The sequence below is a fragment of the Monodon monoceros genome, unplaced genomic scaffold (assembly GCF_005190385.1).
Source record: "Monodon monoceros isolate NGI ecotype Baffin Bay Population unplaced genomic scaffold, NGI_Narwhal_1 Super_Scaffold_13, whole genome shotgun sequence".
In the NCBI taxonomy this organism is placed as follows: domain Eukaryota; kingdom Metazoa; phylum Chordata; class Mammalia; order Artiodactyla; family Monodontidae; genus Monodon; species Monodon monoceros.
In genome coordinates this window covers 52,597,335-52,618,816 of record NW_021703769.1, presented here as the reverse complement: position 1 = coordinate 52,618,816, position 21,482 = coordinate 52,597,335, and the positions used below count along the sequence as shown (strand labels likewise).

General features: G+C 46.0%; 1 protein-coding gene across 1 annotated transcript in view; it reads left to right on the top strand.

Moving 5' to 3' along the window:
• Positions 1-21,482, top strand: part of LOC114894311 (ectonucleotide pyrophosphatase/phosphodiesterase family member 7-like) — a 44,870-nt gene that overhangs the window by 5,006 nt on the left and 18,382 nt on the right. Inside the window, 2 exon segments of the mRNA XM_029220847.1 lie at positions 5,356-5,447; positions 5,450-5,530. Of these exon segments, the coding sequence (XP_029076680.1) occupies positions 5,356-5,447; positions 5,450-5,530 (173 nt within the window).

Sequence of the window (21,482 nt, the reverse complement as noted above, 5' to 3'; positions counted from 1 at the left end):
CTCCTCACCTTATGGAGAAAGCCAGTCCCCAGGGAGAGAAAATTGAGGTGATATGCAGACAAAGGCAGACACAGAGATGGAGAGAGAGATCTGGTAATGCGTGAGTCCCTGGTTCCTACAGCCCAGATGCATCCCTGTCTTTCTGCAGAATGACTTCAGGGACATGGGAAATCATGCCTCATAAGGCCTCTTGCAGATGCCATGCCCATAGCCCATTGGTACTCACCATTCTAGTACTGCATGCCCCCCAGACTAAAACTCGCCATGTTGGCCTTCTTCCCTTCCTTGAATCACTTCCCCACTCCCTTATGGGTGCTCCCTGGAGTAACCTCTCAAATAAACCACTTGCACTCCCATCCTTGTTTCAGGGTCTGCTTTTTTAATATATATAAATTTATTTGTTTTATTTATTTATTTTTGGCTGTGTTGGATCATCATTGCTGCACGCGGGCTTTCTCTAGCTGTGGTGAGCAGGGACTACTCTTCGTTGCAGTGCGCGGGCTTCTCATTGCGGTGGCTTCTCTTGTTGCAGAACACGGGCTCTAGGCATGCAGGTTTCAGTAGTCGTGGCTCGTGGGCTCTAGAGTACAGGCTCAGTAGTTGTGGCGCACTGGCTTAGTTGCTCCATGGCATGTGGGATCTTCCCAGACCAGGCATCGAACCTGTGTCCCCTGCATTGGCAGGTGGATTCTTAACCACTGTGCCACCAGGGAAGTCCCTCAGGTCTTCTTTGAGGGCAAACCAGACTAAAGCATAGTCCCTTTTCTTACCTACACTAGTAAGATGTGGGTTTCTGTCACTTGCAACCAAGAGTTCTGACTATTACCTTCTGTTGGGATGATTCCTATAATGTGTTTGGAAATTTCTCCATCTCCACTCTAGTAACTATGTCATAAACATGTAGAGTTCTTAACAAAGTTTAATGGGATTCTTGATCAACCGTAAGTTTCACAAAATGCACTGCACTTCTGTAACAATTCCCAGTGACTGATATAACTGCCATGCAAAAGAAAGTAAGAGTCAGAGACGGATCTACTGGGCTGGCAAAGAAGAATCTAGTCCAGAATGGCATGGGTGGGAGGGAGATGCTTCTGGAACTGTGGGACCCTCAAGCCTGCATGACCCACTGCTGAGTACTAGGACGGCTTGAAAACATAGTGGCCAGGAAGAGACTTACTCTCTCCTCCATATTTCATCTTCCACCCCATCCAAAGTGCTCAATAAATATTTGCTAAAACAGATGATGGATTTATACCTTCCAAACCAGAGCTCACCAAAGAGAAACCAAGATACACTGCAATGCTGTGACCATAAGCATTATAGTGACTACAAGAATTCTCTCTAGCCAGCCACCTCCACTAAGCTCTGTTGATTACACAAAATGTTGCACTTTGGGGAAGTTTCAGTGGCCATGGTGGATTGCTGCATGACTGCTTGCTGTTTTTTATGTGTTTTATGTGTTTTTATGTTTTTCCAGAATATTGAGATATATATGTGTTGTCCCTAAAAGGGCCTAAGTGATTAATATACAATTCCCAAAGAGCCAAACTACTTAGTACCAGTATTCACATCCCCTTGGAGAATCTACATACCAGGGACTCAGAGTTCTCTCCTGACCAAAGAACGCCTGGCCTCGGACAGTCCTGATCCTGGTAACAACAGCTCCCTTCCAAGCCTGGCTTCCCCAGAGTAGCATATGTTGTTCTTTGCCACCAAGGGTATCCAGGGATGCAAACTAAAGATAATGATGTTTTATTGGCCCTCAATCATCTGTCTTTTCCACGTGTCGGAAGGAGTGACAAGTCCAATTTGTCCAAGCACAAAATAGCATATTGGCATCATTAGATCAGATAAAGAAACTATCGGTAGCAATTTATTATTGTACTGAAAGTAACTAACATTTGTTGAGCACTTACCAGTACTAAGGACCCATGTAAGTGCTTACCTGCTGCATTAGCCAGGATAGACTAGGTTATGCCACAATAACAAATTAACCCCAAAATCTCAGTGGCTTGGCAACAGAGGCTGACTTCTCACATTCCATGTCCACCACGAGTTAGCTGGGGACTATGCTCTATTTGGTCACTCAGAGACCCAGGATGATGGAGACTCTACCATCTCAATGCAAGGCTTCCACACTTACTGTGACAGGGGATGAGAGGGTGAGATGGTTATGCACCAGCCCTTGAAAGCTTCAGGCTGGAAGTCATAGATGTGGCTTCCACTCAAAACACATGGCCCACGATTACAAGGGGACTGGGAAGTGAGGGGGTGCATGTGGATATCCCATGAGCAGTAAGCATTCCTGTCAACATGCATCATCTCATTGGAGCCTCACAACCTCAGGAAATATATCATTACTTCTTTTTACAGAGAAAGAAACAGAGGCACAGAGAGGTTATGAGATTTGCCCCAAGTGTAAAATGTAAGCCCAGAGCAGAGATGTGAGCCCAGGCCTGCAAGCTGCAAAATACCCTCAACTGCTTCACTGCATACTCATCACAAAATTCTACAAAATTCCCTTTTATAGCAAAACACCGTGCTAATTAATAAGAGAGGCCAAGTTATGCAAATACAAAATGGAGCACCCCTGACACACCACCTCCTCACCCCAAAAATTCAACCTAAGCAAATACTTGGAACAGAATTATCAGGCAATTTCAGGAAGAGGGAAATGGGTCATCTCCTCTGGGTCTGATATCCAGCCCACAGTCCACCCACATCAAGATAAAAACCTTCTGAAAACTTCACCTGAAAACCTAGGCAGACTGTCACCTCCTGTCACTAGAAAACCCACTGATGACATCTTTATACAATTCACAGATCTCTCCAAAGCTGCAAAGGTAAATGTCATCCATGTACCTGTAGAAAGCAGCCACAGGCAGATCTGTTAGGAGACTGCTGTCATATCTGGATGAGCGGCTGAGTGAAGATGCTTCCAACAGGCTAATTCTTCCCAGCCTGCAAAACTCAATTCTAGCACCACCTCCTCCAGGGAGCCCTCCTCCTCCTGGCTTCTCCGTTAGGACCCTCTCCCTGTTCTCCTGTGTCACCTCCCATTCACACCTCTGGCAGGACCCCCCTTATTTGTCTGCCTGTCCCCTGGACTCTGAGCCACCCACAGGCAACCTTGACATCTATACTTCTGTGCCTCTGGCACCTGACACATAGTATGTGCTCAATAAATGTGGGGTGGATGGGTGGATGCTTAAGCCTGTTCCCTTGGGGAATTTAAACCCCTGTGTGCAGCAAATGTGTAGCCAAGTATTAAAATTATAGTCCCAGCCTCACTTCTGCTGTGTGGCCTTGGAGAGGTTCTATAGCCTCTCTGCGCTGTTTATTCAGCTACAAAGTAAAAACCATCTCATAAATATGTTGAAAAACGTAAGTGGAAAGCAGAGGGTATTGAAACAAAAGCTCATACACAAATGTTCACAGCCAGATTATTCACAATAGCCAAAAGGTGGAAACAACCCAAATGTCCATCAGCCGGTGAATGGATATATAAAAATATTATTCAGCCATGAAATGGAATGAAGTGCTGACACATGCTACAACATGAATGAACCTTGAAAACATGGTGCTCATTATAAGAAGCCAGACACAAAAGGCCAAATATTATGTGATTCCATTTATATGAAATGTCCAGAATAGGTAGATCCAAACAGACAGAAAGGAGATAAGTGGTTGCTAGGGGCTGGGGGAGGGAGGAATGAGGAGTGACTGTTAATGGGTATGAAGTTTCCTTTTGGGTGATGAAAATAGTCTGAAACTAGATAGTGGTAATGGTTGCACAGTACTGTGAATGTACTAAATGTCACTAAATTTGTCCACTTGCAAATGATTAAAATGTTTTTTTTTTTAATCTCAAAGAGAGATCTGAACTCCCATGTTTATTGCAGCATTATTCACAACAGCTAAGGTATGGAAACAACCTAAGGGCCTGTCAATGGATGAACAGATAAAGAAAATGTGATACTCTCTCTTTCTCTCTCTCTCTCACACACACATACACACACACACACACACACACACCACTGAAATATGATTCAGCCTTAAAAAAGAAGGAAATCTTGTCACTTGCAACAACATAAATGAACATGGAGGGCATTATGCTAAATGAAATCAATCAGAGAAAGACAAATACTGCATGATATCAGTTATATGTGGAACCTGAAAAAAGAAATGGCAAGTTGAACTCATACAAACAAGAGTAGAATGGTCTTTTGCCTCCCCATATAAACTTTAGAATCAGTTTGTTAATAGCCGTGAAATAATGTTGGAATTTTGATTGGGACTGCATTGAATCTATAGATTAAGTTGGGAAGAACTGACATTCTGATGATACTAAGCCTACCCATCCATGAACATGAAACATCTCTCCATTTACTTAGTTCTTTGATTTCATTCAACAGAGTTTTCTAGTTTTCCTCATATAGATCTCATACATATTTTGTTAGATTTACGTTAAGTATTTCTCTACTTACATATATACACATACATATGATATATACATAATTAAATACGTTGTTGTTATTACTAGTGTGAACAAACTATTACCTGTTAGATCAACTAAAAAGAAGGAAAACAAAGTTTTAATTTTACATTTACCTTTACTTATTCCTTCTTTGATGTTCTTCCTTTCTTTATACAGAACCAAGTTTCTGACCTATAAAAAATGGTAAATTTTATTGTTATTGGACCACAATGACTTTTTGTAATTCTTATAGGGAATTTTCAACTAATAATCTTTCTAGGGTTTCAAAAAAATTAAATGGGATAGAATAGATGATGTATATACAGTTCCCAGCCCTCTGGGCACTCAATCCACAGTGGCTGTTTCCATAGTCATAATGAACAGTAATTTCTTCTCCCTATAAAAACAGGCTATATTGAGTAAAGGAAAGCTCCAATCTAATTTGTTCTCCAAATGTTCACAATAGTGGAATTCGTGTAAGAGTCCAAAATATTTCACACTGTTTGTCTTTTTTTATCGTGGTAAAATACACATAATATTTAGCATTTTTTACCTTTTTAAAGTGCACAGTGCAGTGGCATTAAGTGCATTCACAGTGCTGTGCAGCCGCCACCACCATCCACCTCCAGAGCTTTTCCGTCACGTCGAACGTGCCAACTCGTTACGCTCCAGGTGTTCTAATCCACAGCAGAGCTGGAGCAGAATTATCAATGTGGACTTTGATCAACTGCAGATAAAAAAAAAAAGAGAGAAAGTGGGAGCAGGCCGTGAACTCAGCGATGTGAGCGTGTGAGGCAATGGGGACATGACGGGGCCCAGGGCCTTCACATTGCTGCTGCCCGTCCTGTTGGGCTGGGCCGGCTGCCACCCCATCCCAGGAGGAAGAGCTTCCACAAGCTGCTGCTGATCTCCTTTCATGGGTTCCGCTAGGACTACGACCAGGACATGGACACCCCCAACATGGACCACCTGGCCAGGAGGGCGTGAAGGCCAAGTACCTCACACCGCCCTTCATGACAATGACCTCCCCGTCTCACTTCACCACCACCTCAGGTAAGCTCCGCCCTGCAGCCAGGCCACGATGTGGGCGGAAACCCCGCATCCGTAGTTCCCTGAAACAGAGCTGATTCTCAGTCATCTCTGGGGAGACCGAGGCAGCCAATGCCACTTGGGGTCACCCCCTGGAAGAAGCACTAGCTTAGAATACTAAGGGATGCACAGGGCTGTTTCTAGAACCCATGGCCTGCAGGCAGAATGGGGACCACGGCTGCAGCCTCCTAAGGGATCTCCCCAAAGCCTGGGCCCACCCTACCCTCCACCTACCCTCCACCCTGCCTTTCACATCGTGGCCGGTGATCTTTTTAAAAAGTAAATCATTAAAAGAATTTTATAAAAATAATAAAACATTAAAGTTTAAAGTAATCAGTTAGATCAGGTTACTCCCCTGCTTAATACTGGTGCATTGGAGGGACACGTATGATCTTTGAAGAGAATTCAAATTTTGTCTTTCAGTGATCCAGAAGGTCCCCATGGCCTGGCCCCCGACCTGCTCTCTCCTGACCTCTCTCATCTCTCTTCCCCTCACAAGCTTCCCTCCAGATCACAAAGGTCCCCTGCCTGGGCCTCCAACCAGCTCCCACCGGCCTCAGGGCCTTTGCCTAAGCTGGTCCCTCCAGCTCACGTGAAGCATGTTATCCAACGGGGGAGACAGACATTAGACAAGTAAACACACCAACAGATGTCATTACAAGTCAGAGAGGCACCAAGAAGAAAGAGAAGAGCTTCTCCAGGAGAAGACAGCAAGGGCAAATTGACTTGAACTCAGAGAGGCAGGGAAGGGTTCTCTGAGGAAGGGGCAGTTGAGCTGCGAGTGAAAGAGACCTCAGGAGTCCAGAGGAAGGAAAAGCATTCCAGGCAGAGGGAACAGCATGTACAAGGTCTTTGTGACAGAAAGGAACGTGATTGTTCCAGAATCTCAGTTGCCACTAAGCAAATAAAGAGATTCCAATCTAAAAGAGAGGCAGAAAGACATTTACACATTACTATACATAAGACAGATAACTAATAAGAACCTGCTGTATAGCACAGGGAACTCTACTCAATACTCTGTAATGGCCTATATGGGAAAAGAATCTTAAAAAAAAAAAAAAAAAAGGGCTTCCCTGGTGGCGCAGTGGTTGAGAGTCCGCCTGCCAATGCAGGGGACACGGGTTCGTGCCCCAGTCCGGGAAGATCCCACGTGCCGCGGAGCGGCTGGGTCCGTGAGCCATGGCCGCTGAGCCTGCGCATCTGGAGCCTGTGCTCCGCAAAGGGAGAGGCCACAACAGGGAGAGGCCCGCGTACCGCAAAAAAAAAGAGTGGATATATGTATATGTATAATTGATTCACTTTGCTGTACAGCTGAAACTAACACAACATTGCAAATCAACTACACTCCAATAAAAATTTGAGAATAGGGACTTCCCTGGTGGTGCAGTGATTAAGAATCCGCCTGCCAATGCAGGGGACACGGGTTCGAGCCCTGGTCCGGGAAGATCCAGCATACCTCAGAGCAGCTAAGTCCGTGTGCCACAACTACTGAGCCCGTGCTCTAGAGCCCTCGAGCCACAACTGCTGAGCCTGCGCACCTGGACCCCATGCTCTGCAACAAGAGAAGCCACCGCAATGAGAAGACCACGCACTGCAAGGAAGGGTAGCCGCGGCTCGTTGCAACTAGAGAAAGCCTGTGCACAGCAAAAAAGACCCAACGCAGCCAAAAAATTAATTAATTTTTTAAAAAATAAAAATACTTGGCCCTACCACATAACAATTAAATAAAAATCTTTGAGGATGGGGGAAGAAAAGGAAAAAAAATAAGAAAAGGAGAGTCAGGATGCAAAGGATTCCACTATAATAAGACTAACATTAGCTTCCATTTCTCAAATGTGAGCCTGATGCAGGGCTCTGTGCCAGGTGCTTTGCCTCCATTATCACCAGTACGATACTGCAAAGCAAGCACTGTCCCCGTCCACAGGTGAGAAAACGATGACTCAGCAAGGCTGAGTAACTGACCAGTCACTCGGTCAGAAAGTGGGAAAGGAGAAGCCAGTCTAGGAACAAGGGTGCCCCTGGCCACACAAAACTGGTTCTGCCCAGTTCTGAGCTGGGAATCTGCAGACCCCTCTCGCAGGGCAAGGAGGGGTGCTGGTGGCATGAACCTCACCCCCACCCAGAGAGCCACTCACTGGGGTCCGAGGGCAGCTCTAGGAACCTCTGACATGATGGGCAAACCGCCAGTGCCTTTTTGCTGGAAGAGGTTTTCATCACTTCCACCTGACTCTCAAAGGTGCGTTTGAATCAGAAACTCAAAAAATAAAGCTGAGCAACCACTCAGAGAGAGATTGCTGAGAGAGATTTTCCTACATGTAAACTCTTTGAGAGGCAATTCATTCGGGAACTATTAGCACCAGGAAGCAGGAACTAAAGAGCCCTTTTCTGGAGAAAGCGAACGCCACTTCCCAGGGGCATTAACTTCATAACACTTAAAAGATCTCCCATGGGCAGACTCTGGGTCCCTGAATGCTGAAAATACAATGGGCACAAAATATTGTAAGGTAAGGAACACTCACCTTTTATTTATTCCCAGAAGGCTTCTGATGAGAAGATACAAACAGTGAGAGCAAATTTTTTAAATTACAAAATCCCCCCAACACCTCTCCTACATTCACTGCCAGCAGGGAATGGAAACAGGTACAGCTTCAGTGGAGCGTAATTTGACAACATCCCATACAATTACAAATGCACAAAACTTTCTTATTTGGCAATTCCACTTGTAGGACTCTATCCTACCATTACATACTTGCTTGGCGGAAAATGATGTACATACAAAGATATTCATTACATTAGTGTTTGTAAGAGCAAAAGAAAATAGAAACAACGTGACTATCCATCCAGATGGGAGTGGTTAAGTAAAATACTGGACATGCATAGAATGGCATACTCTGTCACCTTTAAAAGAAAAACTGAGGAAGCTTTTTGTGTCCAGTAGGAAGTTATCTCCAAGATGGATTAAGTGACAAAAGCAAGATGCAAAGAATATGTGTAGCATGCACATGTGTGTGTGTATAACATGTGTGTATATATGTGCATACAATTGCTTATAGATGCACAGAGGACCTCTAAAAAGAAGAAATTGGTAACACTGATACCTCCAGGAAGAGGACGAAGTAGAAGGGAGACTTTGGATTGTACATCCTGTTTACCTTTTAGATCTTGGACCATGTGGATGTATTGCCTATAAATAACAAAATTTATATACATAAGGTACTCTTTTTAATTCACCCCTTATAGAAAAAACATATTCCTCTGTCCCCCTTATTTATAACCGACCTGCCATTTATTGAGTTGGTGGAGAGTCACTGCTTTAAAACGGGTTTTGCAGCCTCAGCACTACGGACATTTGGGACCAGATGGTTCTCTGTGGTGGGGGCCATCCTGTGCACTGTGGGATGTTGGACAGCATCCCTGGTCTCTATCCTCTAGGTGCCAGGAGTGCCCCCTCCTCCCACGGTGACAACTAAGAATGTCCCCAGACATTGCCCAAAGCTGCCTGGGAGACAAATTGGCCCCCAGCTGAAAACCCGTCTTTTGTTAATATATATATAAATTTATTTTATTTATTTATTTATTGGCTGCATTGGGTCTTCGTTGCTGCGCTCAGGCTTTCTCTAGTTGAGGCAAGCAGGGGTTACTCTTCATTGCAATGAGCGTGCTTCTCATTGCAGTGGCTTCTCTTGTTGCGGAGCACAGGCTCTAGGAGCGTGGGCTTCAGTAGTTGTAGCACGAGGGCTCAGTAGTTGTGGCTCGTGGGCTCTTGAGCACAGACTCAGTAGTTGTGGTGCACAAGCTTAGTTGCTCTGCAGCATGTGGGATCTTCCCAGACCAGGGCTTGAACCTGTGTCTCCTGCATTGGCAGGCAGATTCTTAACCACTGCACCATCAGGGAAGTCCTGAAAACCCCTGTCTTGAGTGGTTGAACCACTACCTGGCTTACAAAAATGCTCAGCAAGTACCACGATCATCATATCCTTCGATTCTCGTAACAGTGATAAAAAGTCAGAACAACTGAGATATCCAAGGTCCATGAATGTACAAATCTCTCCTGAGGTCCCACAGCAGCTGAGGGGCAGAAGCAGGATTTGAACTCAGCCCTGGATGGTTCCAGACACTGGTCCTCAATCCTTGCCTCTAGCATGCCTACAGCCCTCTGGTGTCCTTCCTTCTAATTAAGTAGTCCAAAGGTATTCCAAATACCTTTAAATGTTGCACATCCTCAGAGCTCCCAGGCAGCGGGTAGACACCCTGAATATGTTGTATTAATGACACAGATGCCACCCTAGAACCAGCAAAAGCACCAGCACTTGTCTTCATGAGCTGGGCTCAAGCCGACCTCTGTCTGACTCCAGTGTGGAAAAGCATCATCCGTAACAGAAAAAATAATGGATAAAAATTGGTGCTGCCAGCACCCAAAGACCTCTTCAGATTCCAGGGGTAGGCCTGACACAAAGTATGATAAAAGGGGCTCTCTGGGCCCAGCGACTAATTAAATGGAGTTCTTACGAACACCTTGGGGCAAGTTAACTCAGAGGAGAGGTGAGGAAATGATGCTGCTTCCCTGATTCTCAGCTCAGCTGCACAAGTAGGCAGCTCCCATAAGGGCTCAGGTCTGAGAAGCCACGTAACCACCCCTCCAAGCTTCCTAGACAGAGTCCAAGGGGCCAGGGACCAGGTGGTCCCAGGCAGGGAGCACGGCAGGGAGAGGCCATGCCCTGGGCATAAGGCTTAGCTGACTTGGCTCGTTGGGTCAGAACTCTGGGCCCCCTGGGTCCACATCTGGGCAGCAGGGCCTCTCCATGCCTGGGGGCTGTCAGGTGTGGTGAATAGCTGAGCCCTCACCCCAGAGCTAGAATCACATGGACCCTCATCGGCTTTCCTGATGCTGGTGAAAAAGTTTTCCCGGAGAATTTGTAGAGGGCTTACAATGTATTCATCCTTTCAGTTGACGAATACTGTTTGAGCATCTCTTGTTGGGCCAAGCAGTGTAGACGGTGGCCAGCTACACACTTACATGTCTCCAGGGTCTGGCCATCTTTCTAGGGCTTGACGCACAGCTCGGGCTCCCACCCTTTCTGCTCCCAAATCCCACAGATCTTTTGGGGGGGTTGTTTCCTTCTCTCTGGAGTTCTACCAGAGTAAAGGGCAAACAGCCCCTTTCTTGGGGATCCTTCCACCTCTTTCCTTCCTCTCTCAGGGAATCAGACAGGAGAGATTTGCTCTTACTCCCCTGGGTCCCCCCCAAACCTTTCTCTACACCCGAACTCCTCCATGGCTCCCACAATGGGCTGAGCGTGTGACACCCCAAAGCCAGAAGGAGTCTCTGCTTTCTCCACTTTCTCCCATGGCATCCTTTCCTCGGAGCATGAAAAACAAAAATCCTGACTGTTTGAATGAAGGAAAGAATACAGGAGAGAGGATTTTAAAAATAAAGCTGACTATTAATTCAAAATATCCTACCTCATCATCTCTTCACGTGAGAAAATCTTTGCATCTTTATAAAGGGTGTGTTTTTCCTCCAAGTATTTGGCCCCCAGCACCACCTGCAAGACAGTGGAAGTGGGGCCTCTGTCTAGGGTGGAGGCTCCCAAGACCTGACACTAGGGGCGATGTTCTCCCTCCAGCTCCCAGGGCTGGGCACTGGGCAGGTCTGCATGTTGCTCAAACTGCTCTCCTCTTTCATAAGAAGGGCAATTACTTCCTCCAAGGTAGTTTTCTCCTTCCCACCTGGCTCCATCCCCCACCCTTCATCATCCCCCACCTCCATGTACACACACACGCACACGCACACACACACACACACACACACACAGAGAGAGAGAGAAACACACACACACAGGGGTCTTGGCCACAGCACCTGGTAGTTCCTTAAAATGGAATGCCGTATTCATTTTCTATGGCTGCATAAAAATTAACCACAAACTTTGCAACTTAGAACAACACCCATTTATTATCTCTCTGTCGTCAGGAGTCTGAGCATAGCTGAATTTAGTCCTCTGCTCAGGGTCTTACAAGGCTGCAATCAAGGTGCCGGCTGTCTGAGATGGTGTCTCATCTGAGGCTCGGGGTCCTCTCCCAAGCTTACGCAATTGTTGGAAGACTTCATTTCCTTGCAGCTGTAGAACCCATGGCAGCTTGGGTCCAGACCCTCTGCTAAGAGCACACCTGAGGAGGTCAGGCCCACCTGGGATAATCTCCCTTTGGTTTAACTCAAAGTGAACTGATTAGGGCCCTTAGTTACATCTGCAAAATCCCTTCAACTTTTCCATGTCCACTGGTTAGAAGCCAGCCACAGGTCCACCCATGTGCAAGGTGAGGGAATTATACAAGGTGTATATATCCGAGGCAGGAATCTTGGGGCCACCTTAATTCTGCCTACCATGAATAGGTCTTGGATGGGGCCCAGACAACCAGGGGGTGAGCATCAGTCTTTGTGTAAAGGCAACAGGTAACAGGATGATGCCCCAGCATGGAGCTCCAGAAAGCCCCAGAATTATGGTCTAACCCTGGAGGCCTAGGGGCTGATGCAAGAGGGGCACTGACTGACCATGGAGGCTGGACACCCCACATCACAGTCTCCACATCCATAGGAGACCCTCTCTATTGCTTAGACAAAGGCAATGATAATGATGATGATTTTGAAGAAGGAGGAGGAAGAGGAAGATTATTAATTTGAAAGTACTTATACTAATCTCCTAGGGCTGCCATAACAAAGCACCACAAACTATGTGGCTTAAAACAACAGAAATTTATTGTCTCACAGTCTAGAGGCCAGAAGTTTGAAACCAAGGTGTTGATAGAGCAATACTCCCTCTGAAAGCTGTAGGGAATCCTTTGTCTCTTCCTAGCTTCTTGTGGTTCGCTGGTGATCTTTGGCATTCCTTGGCTTGTAGATGCATCCCTCCAACCCTCCATCCAAACCATGGAGTTCTTCCTGTGTCTCTGTCTTCACATGACCATATTATTATAAGAACACCAGTCACTCAGATTAGGGGCCCACCCTACTCTAGTAGGACCTCACCTCTACAATGACCCTGTTTCCAAATAAGGTCACATTCTGAGGCTCTGGGGTTTAGCACTCCAACATATCTTTTTTGAGGAGCACAGTTCAAACCATAACACATAATTAATTGATAGTTACAGGCATGGCTACATCCAGATCCTCAAATTATATCATCAGAACGATCAAGCTCTCTCTTTACTTCTCCCCCTCCTCCTCTCTATTTCTCTTTCCTAAGAGTGACCACAAAATTCCCAAGTTTGGCTCTCATTGGACCAATTTGCTTCTCAGAACCAATCTCTGTGGGGGGATGGAATGATGCTGACCACCCAAGCTGGGACCACATGCCCACCCCCAGGTCAGGGTGGGGAATGGCAAGTCCCACACAAACCACATCACCCATTGTGGGGGGATGGTAGTGGGTCCCAAGTGGAAAGTCAGGGACTGTTATCAGAGGGAGGAACAATGGAAGAAGGACTGGCAGAAAGCTCAGTGATCTACCACCCAGCCTGAGCCCAACAGCGTGGGGATGGGGTGAGTTGCAGTCGATGACCCAGAGTACTACTGAGTCCCAAGAAACCCCAACTCCATCCATGGGGCTGCCCACAGGGCACAGGCTCCCAGTGGATTCAGTGACCACACCTCCCAGCACTGTCCCTCTGTGTCACTGAACTCTGTCATAATTTCCCTCAGACCTTGCCAAAATGAAAAGCCATTCTCTGGGGGTGAGCAACCCATTCTGCTAGTTTAAGTCACGCAATTCCCTCTCCCTCTCCAGAAGCCTGTACTTACTGCTCCATCACTGGTAATGACAATGAACATTTTTGCAATCACAGTTTTTATTGCAAAGTGATTGAAGACCAGCAAGAATAAGTTATGCTGCTGAAACTATGGAAATCCCGCCAAGCAAATAGTGGGTGGATAGGAAGTCTTATGGCAGCAGCTTGTATTTCCTCCCCCAAGGAACTGACTGAAAATAAGAAGCCATCACCACCATGTTTCAAACAAAAGCCATGATATTATAATCTGACAATTTTAGATCTAGTCAAATGGATATGGCCCAGGGGTGAAAAGGAGACGTTCCACAACGAGACAATGGTCTAGAATACTACAAGTGAGGTCCTCACAGTTCCACATTTCCTCTTTTCTTGAAAGGACACTCTCTGGCGTGCTCAGGGCTCATGGTGGCCAGAAATAAAGTCTCTCCCAGTTCCAGAACCCCCAGGGCAACCCCAAAATTGGAGCAACCACTTATAGCTGTGTAGACCATGTGCTGCACAATTCTGAAAGGGTTGTTTTCATGAATACTATGTGGATGGTGTTCCCTGAAAGTGTGCAGGGCACAACTTGCACAAATGAGCAGTCACTTATATTCTATCTCAAAATCAACTTATAAGAAGTAAAAATTCCTCAGAGATGTTGTAATCAGTCATGAGTCCACCTCTCCTTCATGGGACAGAGCAAAAAAATTGTGGCGAAATGCGCTTGGATGATCTTTAAGACTAGATCAGGGTTTCTCAACGTCCCGCTACTGATATTTGGGGCCAGATCCTTCTTTGCCTTGGGGGGGGCTGTCCTGTGTGTTGTAGAGTGTTTAGCAGCATCCCTGGCCTCTACTCACTAGATTCCAGCAGCATTCCTCTCCTAGTTGTGCCTATCAAAAATGTCTCCAGACACTGCCCCATGTTCCTTGGGAGGTAAAAATCACCCCCTAATTGAGAACCTCTGGACTAGATATGCAAATCACATGTAAATCAGAGAGCCAAAGGTCACATACATGATACTCTAGCCAGTGAACAAAAAATCTGAAAGAAGTAAGAGAGGTAGGGAAAGAGAAAGGAAATTAAATTCCTGCTGCCGGTAACAACACAAGCCCAGCAGATGTTGTTGGAAACCCAGTTAGAAGATGCCATAAACCTTAATCAGCTCCCATCCTGCTCCCCCAGAAACAACTTTCTGCTGAAAAAAGTCCTGAAAGCCAGCAAAACCACAAACATGAACAAACAGAGCAAAGAAAACCACAGACTGAGATAGAAAAGATGTCCCTCCAACACCAGCCATTTCCACGAAGGGATAAAAATGGATTCATGGAAAAAAACTGAAAATAAGGAAGGCTGGGAAACTAGGATATTCCCTAACTTTTCACTAGGGAAATTTCCACCTTGCAGAAAAAAGCAGAGAAAATTGCACAATGAAGCCCCGTGTACCTAGCACTGAGCTGCAAAAATGTGTCCACATCTTGCCAGTCTTGTTCCACTGTCCTTACCCAAGGCCCTGTCTTTCCTCCTTCCTTTCCTTCCTTCCTTCCTTCTTTCCTTCCTTGAATCTTTTATAGCAAATTTCAGACATCATGTCATATTATGCATAACACATCAGCATGCAGTTCTAACCTAAGAGTTTGGTCTGTTTTTACAAAACCTCCATGTCGTATTTAACAGATATGACATGAATAAACTAGGATACTTGGAGAAAAGATCTGATTGACACCTTAGAGTTTCTCCTACCAGTGCTTCTCAAATTTGAACATGTATATGAATCACCTGGGGATCTGGTTAAAATGCAGACTCCGGTTCAGTGGGTCTGGGGTGGGGCCTGAGAGTCTGCATTTCCAACAAGCTCCCAGGTGATACCAGTGCTGCAGGTCCATGCGTCACACAGAGGAAGGGTTGGACCAAAACACCAGAGCAGTGGAGCAAAAAATCATGACTGCTCAGGATTCCAAGGCCTTGAATGAGAGGAGAAACTGGAACCACCGGAGACTGAGGGCTCAGGTGTATTCGTTTCTTGTGGCTGCTGTAACAAAGTACCATAAACTGGGTGGCTTAAAGCAACAGAAAGTCTGGAGGCCAGTAGTCCAAAATCAAGGTGTCAGTGGGCTGTGTTCCCTCTGGAGGCTCCAGGGAAGAAGACTTCCTTGCCTCTTCCAATTCTGATGGCTGCCAGCATTCCTGGGCTTGTGGCCACATCACTCCAATCTCTGCTTCTGTGGTCACATTGCCTTCTCTGTCTGTGCCTTCTCCTCTTCTGCCTCTTGTAAGGACACTTATCTTTGCACTTAGAGCCCACACAGATAATCTAGGATAATCTCCTCATCTCAAAATCCTTAACTGAATTACAACTGCAAAGACCCTGTTTCCAAATAAGGCAACACTCACAGGTTCTGAGAATAAGAATATGGACATATCCTTGGGGAGGGGTGGGGGGCACCATTCAGCCCACTACACCAGTAAGAGGGGGAAATGAAGTAAGAAAAAAAGGCAGAAGAGAGGGGAGAACCCGTTTCTGTGACAGTGGCCGGTAAGGCAGGCCAAGGGTAGAACTGTGTATTAACAGACTTCCCAGATGGAACGCAAGTGCAGCCGTCTGCTTCCAAGGCTTCTTGAAGAGAGAACGTTTCTGTTTCTGACAGCGGATTAAAGGAAGAGGTGAGGAGTGAGCAAGCCATTCTCTGTTGGCCTAGTTCCTGAGGAATCGTGCCTCTGCCTTAGGGCCATTCTCAAGTCTTGTTCAAGGATAGAATGATTTATTGATGGCCATAATTAAAAAGCAATGCCAAAAAAGAAGCAGTCAGCACTTTACATCTGCACTTACACATGAGCAAGAGCGGTTTGGTAAAATGGGCACTAGGGTCTTATTTCCCCGTCCAGAAAAGGGCTCCCATCGTGGGGTGTCCTGTTGGGGTCAAGCCTCATGTCTGCAGCAGGAGTTGATAAGGTTTTAAGTTTCAACTGGTGCACTGAGCCACCTGTTCTCATCCCCAGCACTTTTATTACAGGTCTAGTGAATCATCAGTGGGTGGGACTCTGAATGTGTAGACTTGGGTATGTGTGGTTTTGAGCTCCAGTGGGGGCTGTTTTTCCACCAGTGTCTTGGCTGTAGGTCTGAATGAGCTTGTCTGCTTGAGATTGGAGCACTAGGTTGATATAAGGTGGTTGGTTGACTTGATCTAGCAGCTATTCTTCCTCATTGATTTCATACTAGCTGGTTAATAAGACCTTTCTTCTTTGGTTTGGGGAATGTGAACTTAATGAAGCACTGGACCCCACAAATCGGGAGGAAAATGAAGACATGTTTACAGCTTAATATGGTAGGTTGGTTCAAAGGAACTACTGAATGAAACAAGTAGGTCCTTAAAATATTGTTAAACAACTGAATGCATGATAAAGTGTGTCTATGCCCAAATGGTCTATTGGCAAATAGTTACTGTTCCACCTGAAAATTAGTATGTAGGAATTGAGCAAATGTTTGCGGGGGGGAAGGGAGATGCTCTTATTGAGTATATTAGGTTATGTATTTTATTTTAATTCCACTAAAGGTTTAATTTATAGGTTTATTTAATGATTTAACTATTATGTATAGGTTTATTTTCATCCCACTACAGTATTTTTTTCCCAAGTTGACTTTGGACTAAATCAAGGTCTGCTTCCTATTTCTTCAGTTTGTACCTGGCCGCCTACATATGGGGCAGAGGATGGGATGGAATTTGTTCAATTAAATCCAACAAACATTTGTTGAATGCCTACTAAGGGCAAAGGTCTCTGCTTTGTGCCAGGGAAACACCAAAATAAATAAGGCACAGCCCTACTCTCAGCCACGTCAGGGAGCAACAGTTGTAAGAAACAGAAGGCAAGGCTCTATCAGGCAAACTCATGAGCATGGGAACCAAATTAGAGGGAATCAGGGAATAGAAAATGCAATTATAGAAACCAAACTTCCTCCTCTGGCTCTCAGAAGCCCTGTGGTCTTTCTTATCAGCCCCATGGGCTTTCTTGTCTCTGCTTCCCTCGCTCGTGACCACCTTTCTCTTTTCGCTACTGGTTCCTCATGGGAGACAGCAGAGCCCACCACCAGCTGGTTAGTTACTGTGTCTCTTGGTTCAAGTATTGAGAAAGACAGAATTGGGTTTCCGGCCAACCAACTGAACAAAGGGAAGAGACTTGGTACAAATACGGTGCCTAAACCTGCCTTTCAGCAGGGCCTATGAGTAGGGGAATTCCAAGAGAATATACCTGTGAGTACTGCAGGCACCAACACACTCTATTTTTTAACTCTCTCCCGCCCCCTAGAGTGTAAATACCATGAGACAGTTTACGACAGTACTTGGCTCAAAATATTTGAGAAAGGGAGGGAGAAAGGAAGGGGTTGGATCAAACTCTAGACTTCCTGGTTTCCTAAATTCACTGTGCAAGTATTTGGAAATAAATAAACATCAGTCCCTGAGAACCAGGAGAAGGAGTTGAATCTAGCTTGGTTCTTTCCCAGACCTGAAATGTTCGGCTGGGTGAAATACCTGTACCTTGCCATAACTGATAAAGTGTGGGAGTATGCACTGTACCCTGATTAAAGCATAATTAGCAAGCAGCAGGAATCCCATTCACTAGGAGAGCTCATCCTACTTCCTGTTTCACTTGCACAATTACCCACGTCACCAGACACTGAAATGACAGTAATGACTCTCAGAATGATACAGCCAGAAAGGCCCTTGGAAACCATTAACCACACTCATTCTACATACGGGGAAACTGAGGCCCAGAGAGAGAGCAAGGGCTTACAAGAGCCAAGGCCAGGTGTCCTGCCTCCAAGCCCAGCCCCACTTGTGCAGCATCACGTGACCCAAGTGAAACCAGCTCCTTTGCAGTCTCTGGAACTCCAGGCACAGCCAACACTATCACCTTCACGTAGTTTTTCCAGCCAGGTCCCCCCATGGTCTCCAGAATAGAAAATGCAATTCAAATAAAACCATGATAGCTGCTCCCTGCAGCTGCCTGTTTCTTAGCTTCCCCTCTCCTCTGTCTTGTTTTGCCCACGTTCCATAACTGGCCCTTGACCAGGATAAAGAGGCCTGAGAAGCAGGAAGGAGGAACCAACATGGCAGTGGAAACTCTGCTGGGTCTCATGAGTGGTCCCCAGCCACCGGCTGGATTTAGAACATGCCTTTAAGTGTCAGGGTGGAAATAACCCAAACACCATGGAGACAATTCCCTTTGTACAATTACTGGGACGAGCCATGCCACAGAATGGAAGGGTCATGCTCCCTGAGCTCATTTTAGGTTAGTTGTTTGAAACTTGTGTAATATCGCTTTGAGGGGAAAATGGATTCTATGATTGGTTTCCAGGCTAGCCTACTTAACTGATGCTAAAATTGACCTCTGGGTCCCAGGGCATGGAAGCCAGAATCCATAGGTTGAGAGAAGAGGAAGTTTCTTTGCCCGTGGCTTCCTCCAATCCCTCCTGCCACGTCCTCCCAGTGGCTCTGGACCTCCATATTTCCCCATATACCAGAGTGATCCAGGTTCTGATGGCTGCCTGCCCTCCCCCTGGTCCCTTAAGGAGGGGGACAGTGGGCTACTGTCAACCCAGATTTTGGAGCAAGGGGCAGTCTGCTGGAACTAATCCACATGCAAGTGTGAATGACAAACAGCCCCTGAACCAGTGGTTCTGACATGTCAGCGGGCACTAAAACCACCTGGAGAGGTTGTTAAAATGCAGACTCCTGGACCCCACCCCATGACTGTAAATTCAGCAAGGGCTACAGTGGGGACCCGGGAATCTGTGTTTTTAACAAGCTACTCAATTGATTCTAATGTTGATGGTAGAAAATACCATGGAGAAACACTAGAACAGGTGAAATGGCAGGTGTTCATAATTCCAGAGGGATTTTTTCTCTTAACTGGGTGGAGAGTCACATAGACCGGGATTCAGGATACTACAGATTTAAAAAAAAAAGGGCAAAGGAGCACTCCCTGGGTGAATTACCTCTGTGCTTCCATGTTGTCTGCTGCGATGGCATGGCTCAGCCATCAGGAAGCTGTAACAACAGGAGGGTTTCTTGTAGATTTCAAGAGCCTCCATTATTCGTTTGTGAGGCTCCAAAGATTCTTGCCCATTTGGCTTCTACCTACCCCTAACAGAGTACTCTCACTCATGGTATTCACAGGGTGCAACGCTCAACATCATCAGGCATTCGGGAAATGCAACTAAAAACCACAATGAGATACTGATACCTGCTAAGTTGCCCATAATCAAAAAAAGGAAAATAGCAAGTGCTGGCAAGGATGTGGGGAAACTGGAACCCTTGAACATTGGTAGTGGGAACGTAAAATGATGCAGCCACTGTGGAAAATAGTTTGGTAGTTCCTCAAAAAGTTAAACATAGAGTTACCATATTACCCAGCAATTCTACTCCTAGGTTTAGACCTAAGAGAATTGAAAGCAGGGACTGAAACAGTTACTTGCACGTGAATGTTCATAGCAGCATTATCCATAGCAGCCAAGAAATGGAAACAACCCAAATGTCTATCAATTGATGGATGGATAAACAAATTCTGGTCTATCCAGACAACGGAATATTATGCAGCCATAAAAAGGAATGAAGTATAGATTCATGCTATGATGGGGATGAAGCTGGGAAACATGATTCTCAGTGAAAGAAGCCAGACACAAAAGGCCACATATTGTATGAGTCCATTTCTATGAAATGTCCAGAATAAGTAAATCCATAGAGACAGAAAGCAAATTAGAGGCCACCAGCGGCCGTGGGAACGGAAGGCTGTGGAGTGACTGCTAGCAGGTAGAGTCTCTTTTGGGGGTGATGAAAATGTACTAGAACTAGAAAGAGGTTGCACAACATTGTGAATGTACTAAATGTCACAGAATTGTTCACTTTAAAATGTTAATGGGGCTCCCCTGGTGGCACAGTGGTTAAGAATCCACCTGCCAATGCAGGGGACAAGGATTCGAGCCCTGGTCTGGGAAGATCCCACGTGCTGCGAAGCAACTAAGTTTGTGCACCACAACTACTGAGTCTGCGCTCAAGAGCCCACGAGCCACAACTACTGAGACCATGTGCCACAACTACTGAGACCACGTGCCACAACTACTGAAGCCCGCACACCTAGAGTCCATGCTCTGCAACAAGAGAAGCCACCGCAATGAGAAGCCAGCGCAGCGCAACGAAGAGTAGCTCCCACTTGACGCAACCAGAGAAAAGCCCACACGCAGCAAAAAAGATCCAACGCAGCCCAAAAAATAAATAAATAAATAAATAAAAATTTTTAAAAATAAAATGTTAATGGTTGGGACTTCCCTGGAGGCCCAGTGGTTAAGACTCCTTACTTCCACTGTAGAGGGTGCAGGTTCAATCTCTGGTTGGGAATAAGATCCCACATGCCGCGCCGTGCAGCCCAAAAAAAAAAGGTAATGGTTAATTTTATGTTAATTTTACCTGGGGTGGGGAGGAGCAGAGGCTGTAATCAAATTTCCCAGGTTCCACACCGAACTCTGCCTTATGACCTTGAGTAAACTCTGTGCCTCTGCTTCCTGCAAAGAGGGAAAGCTCTAAGGGGGCTATAATAGTTCCCACCTTACAGGGCTATTGGGAGCTTTAGATGAGTTAATGTTCCCGAAGTAACTCGGAAAAAGGCGTTGGCGTATGGCATGATGGTAAATGTGTGCCATGATTCCATCACACAGACCCTACCCCCCATTACACATGCAAACCAAGGCTTGTTCAAGTTCACACAGCAAGTTCAGAAGCCAAGTCAGGGTTGGCACCGAGCTCTCATGGACTCTAAGTCCATGCTCTTCCCCTGTCAACAGTCTGACTTGATCCCTGACCAAATCTTGACACCTCGAGGTCCCAATCCCTGGCAGCAGCACAACTTCTTTCTGGTGACCCCACTCGTGGTTGGTTGTCAGGCCTGCCAGCAAGGCAGAAACAATAAAACCACAACTGTGTTTGCTTTTTCCCCATTGAAAGCTTTGGCCACCCTAGGGGGACTTTACCCACCAGCAGTCTGGCAGCGACTCTGACCCAGTGGAGAGCTTTTCCCTTCTCTGTGCCCACGACCATCAAGTTCTAGTCACAGAATGTCCCTCTTACCATGGACATTGGAGACATCATCACTATCTTAT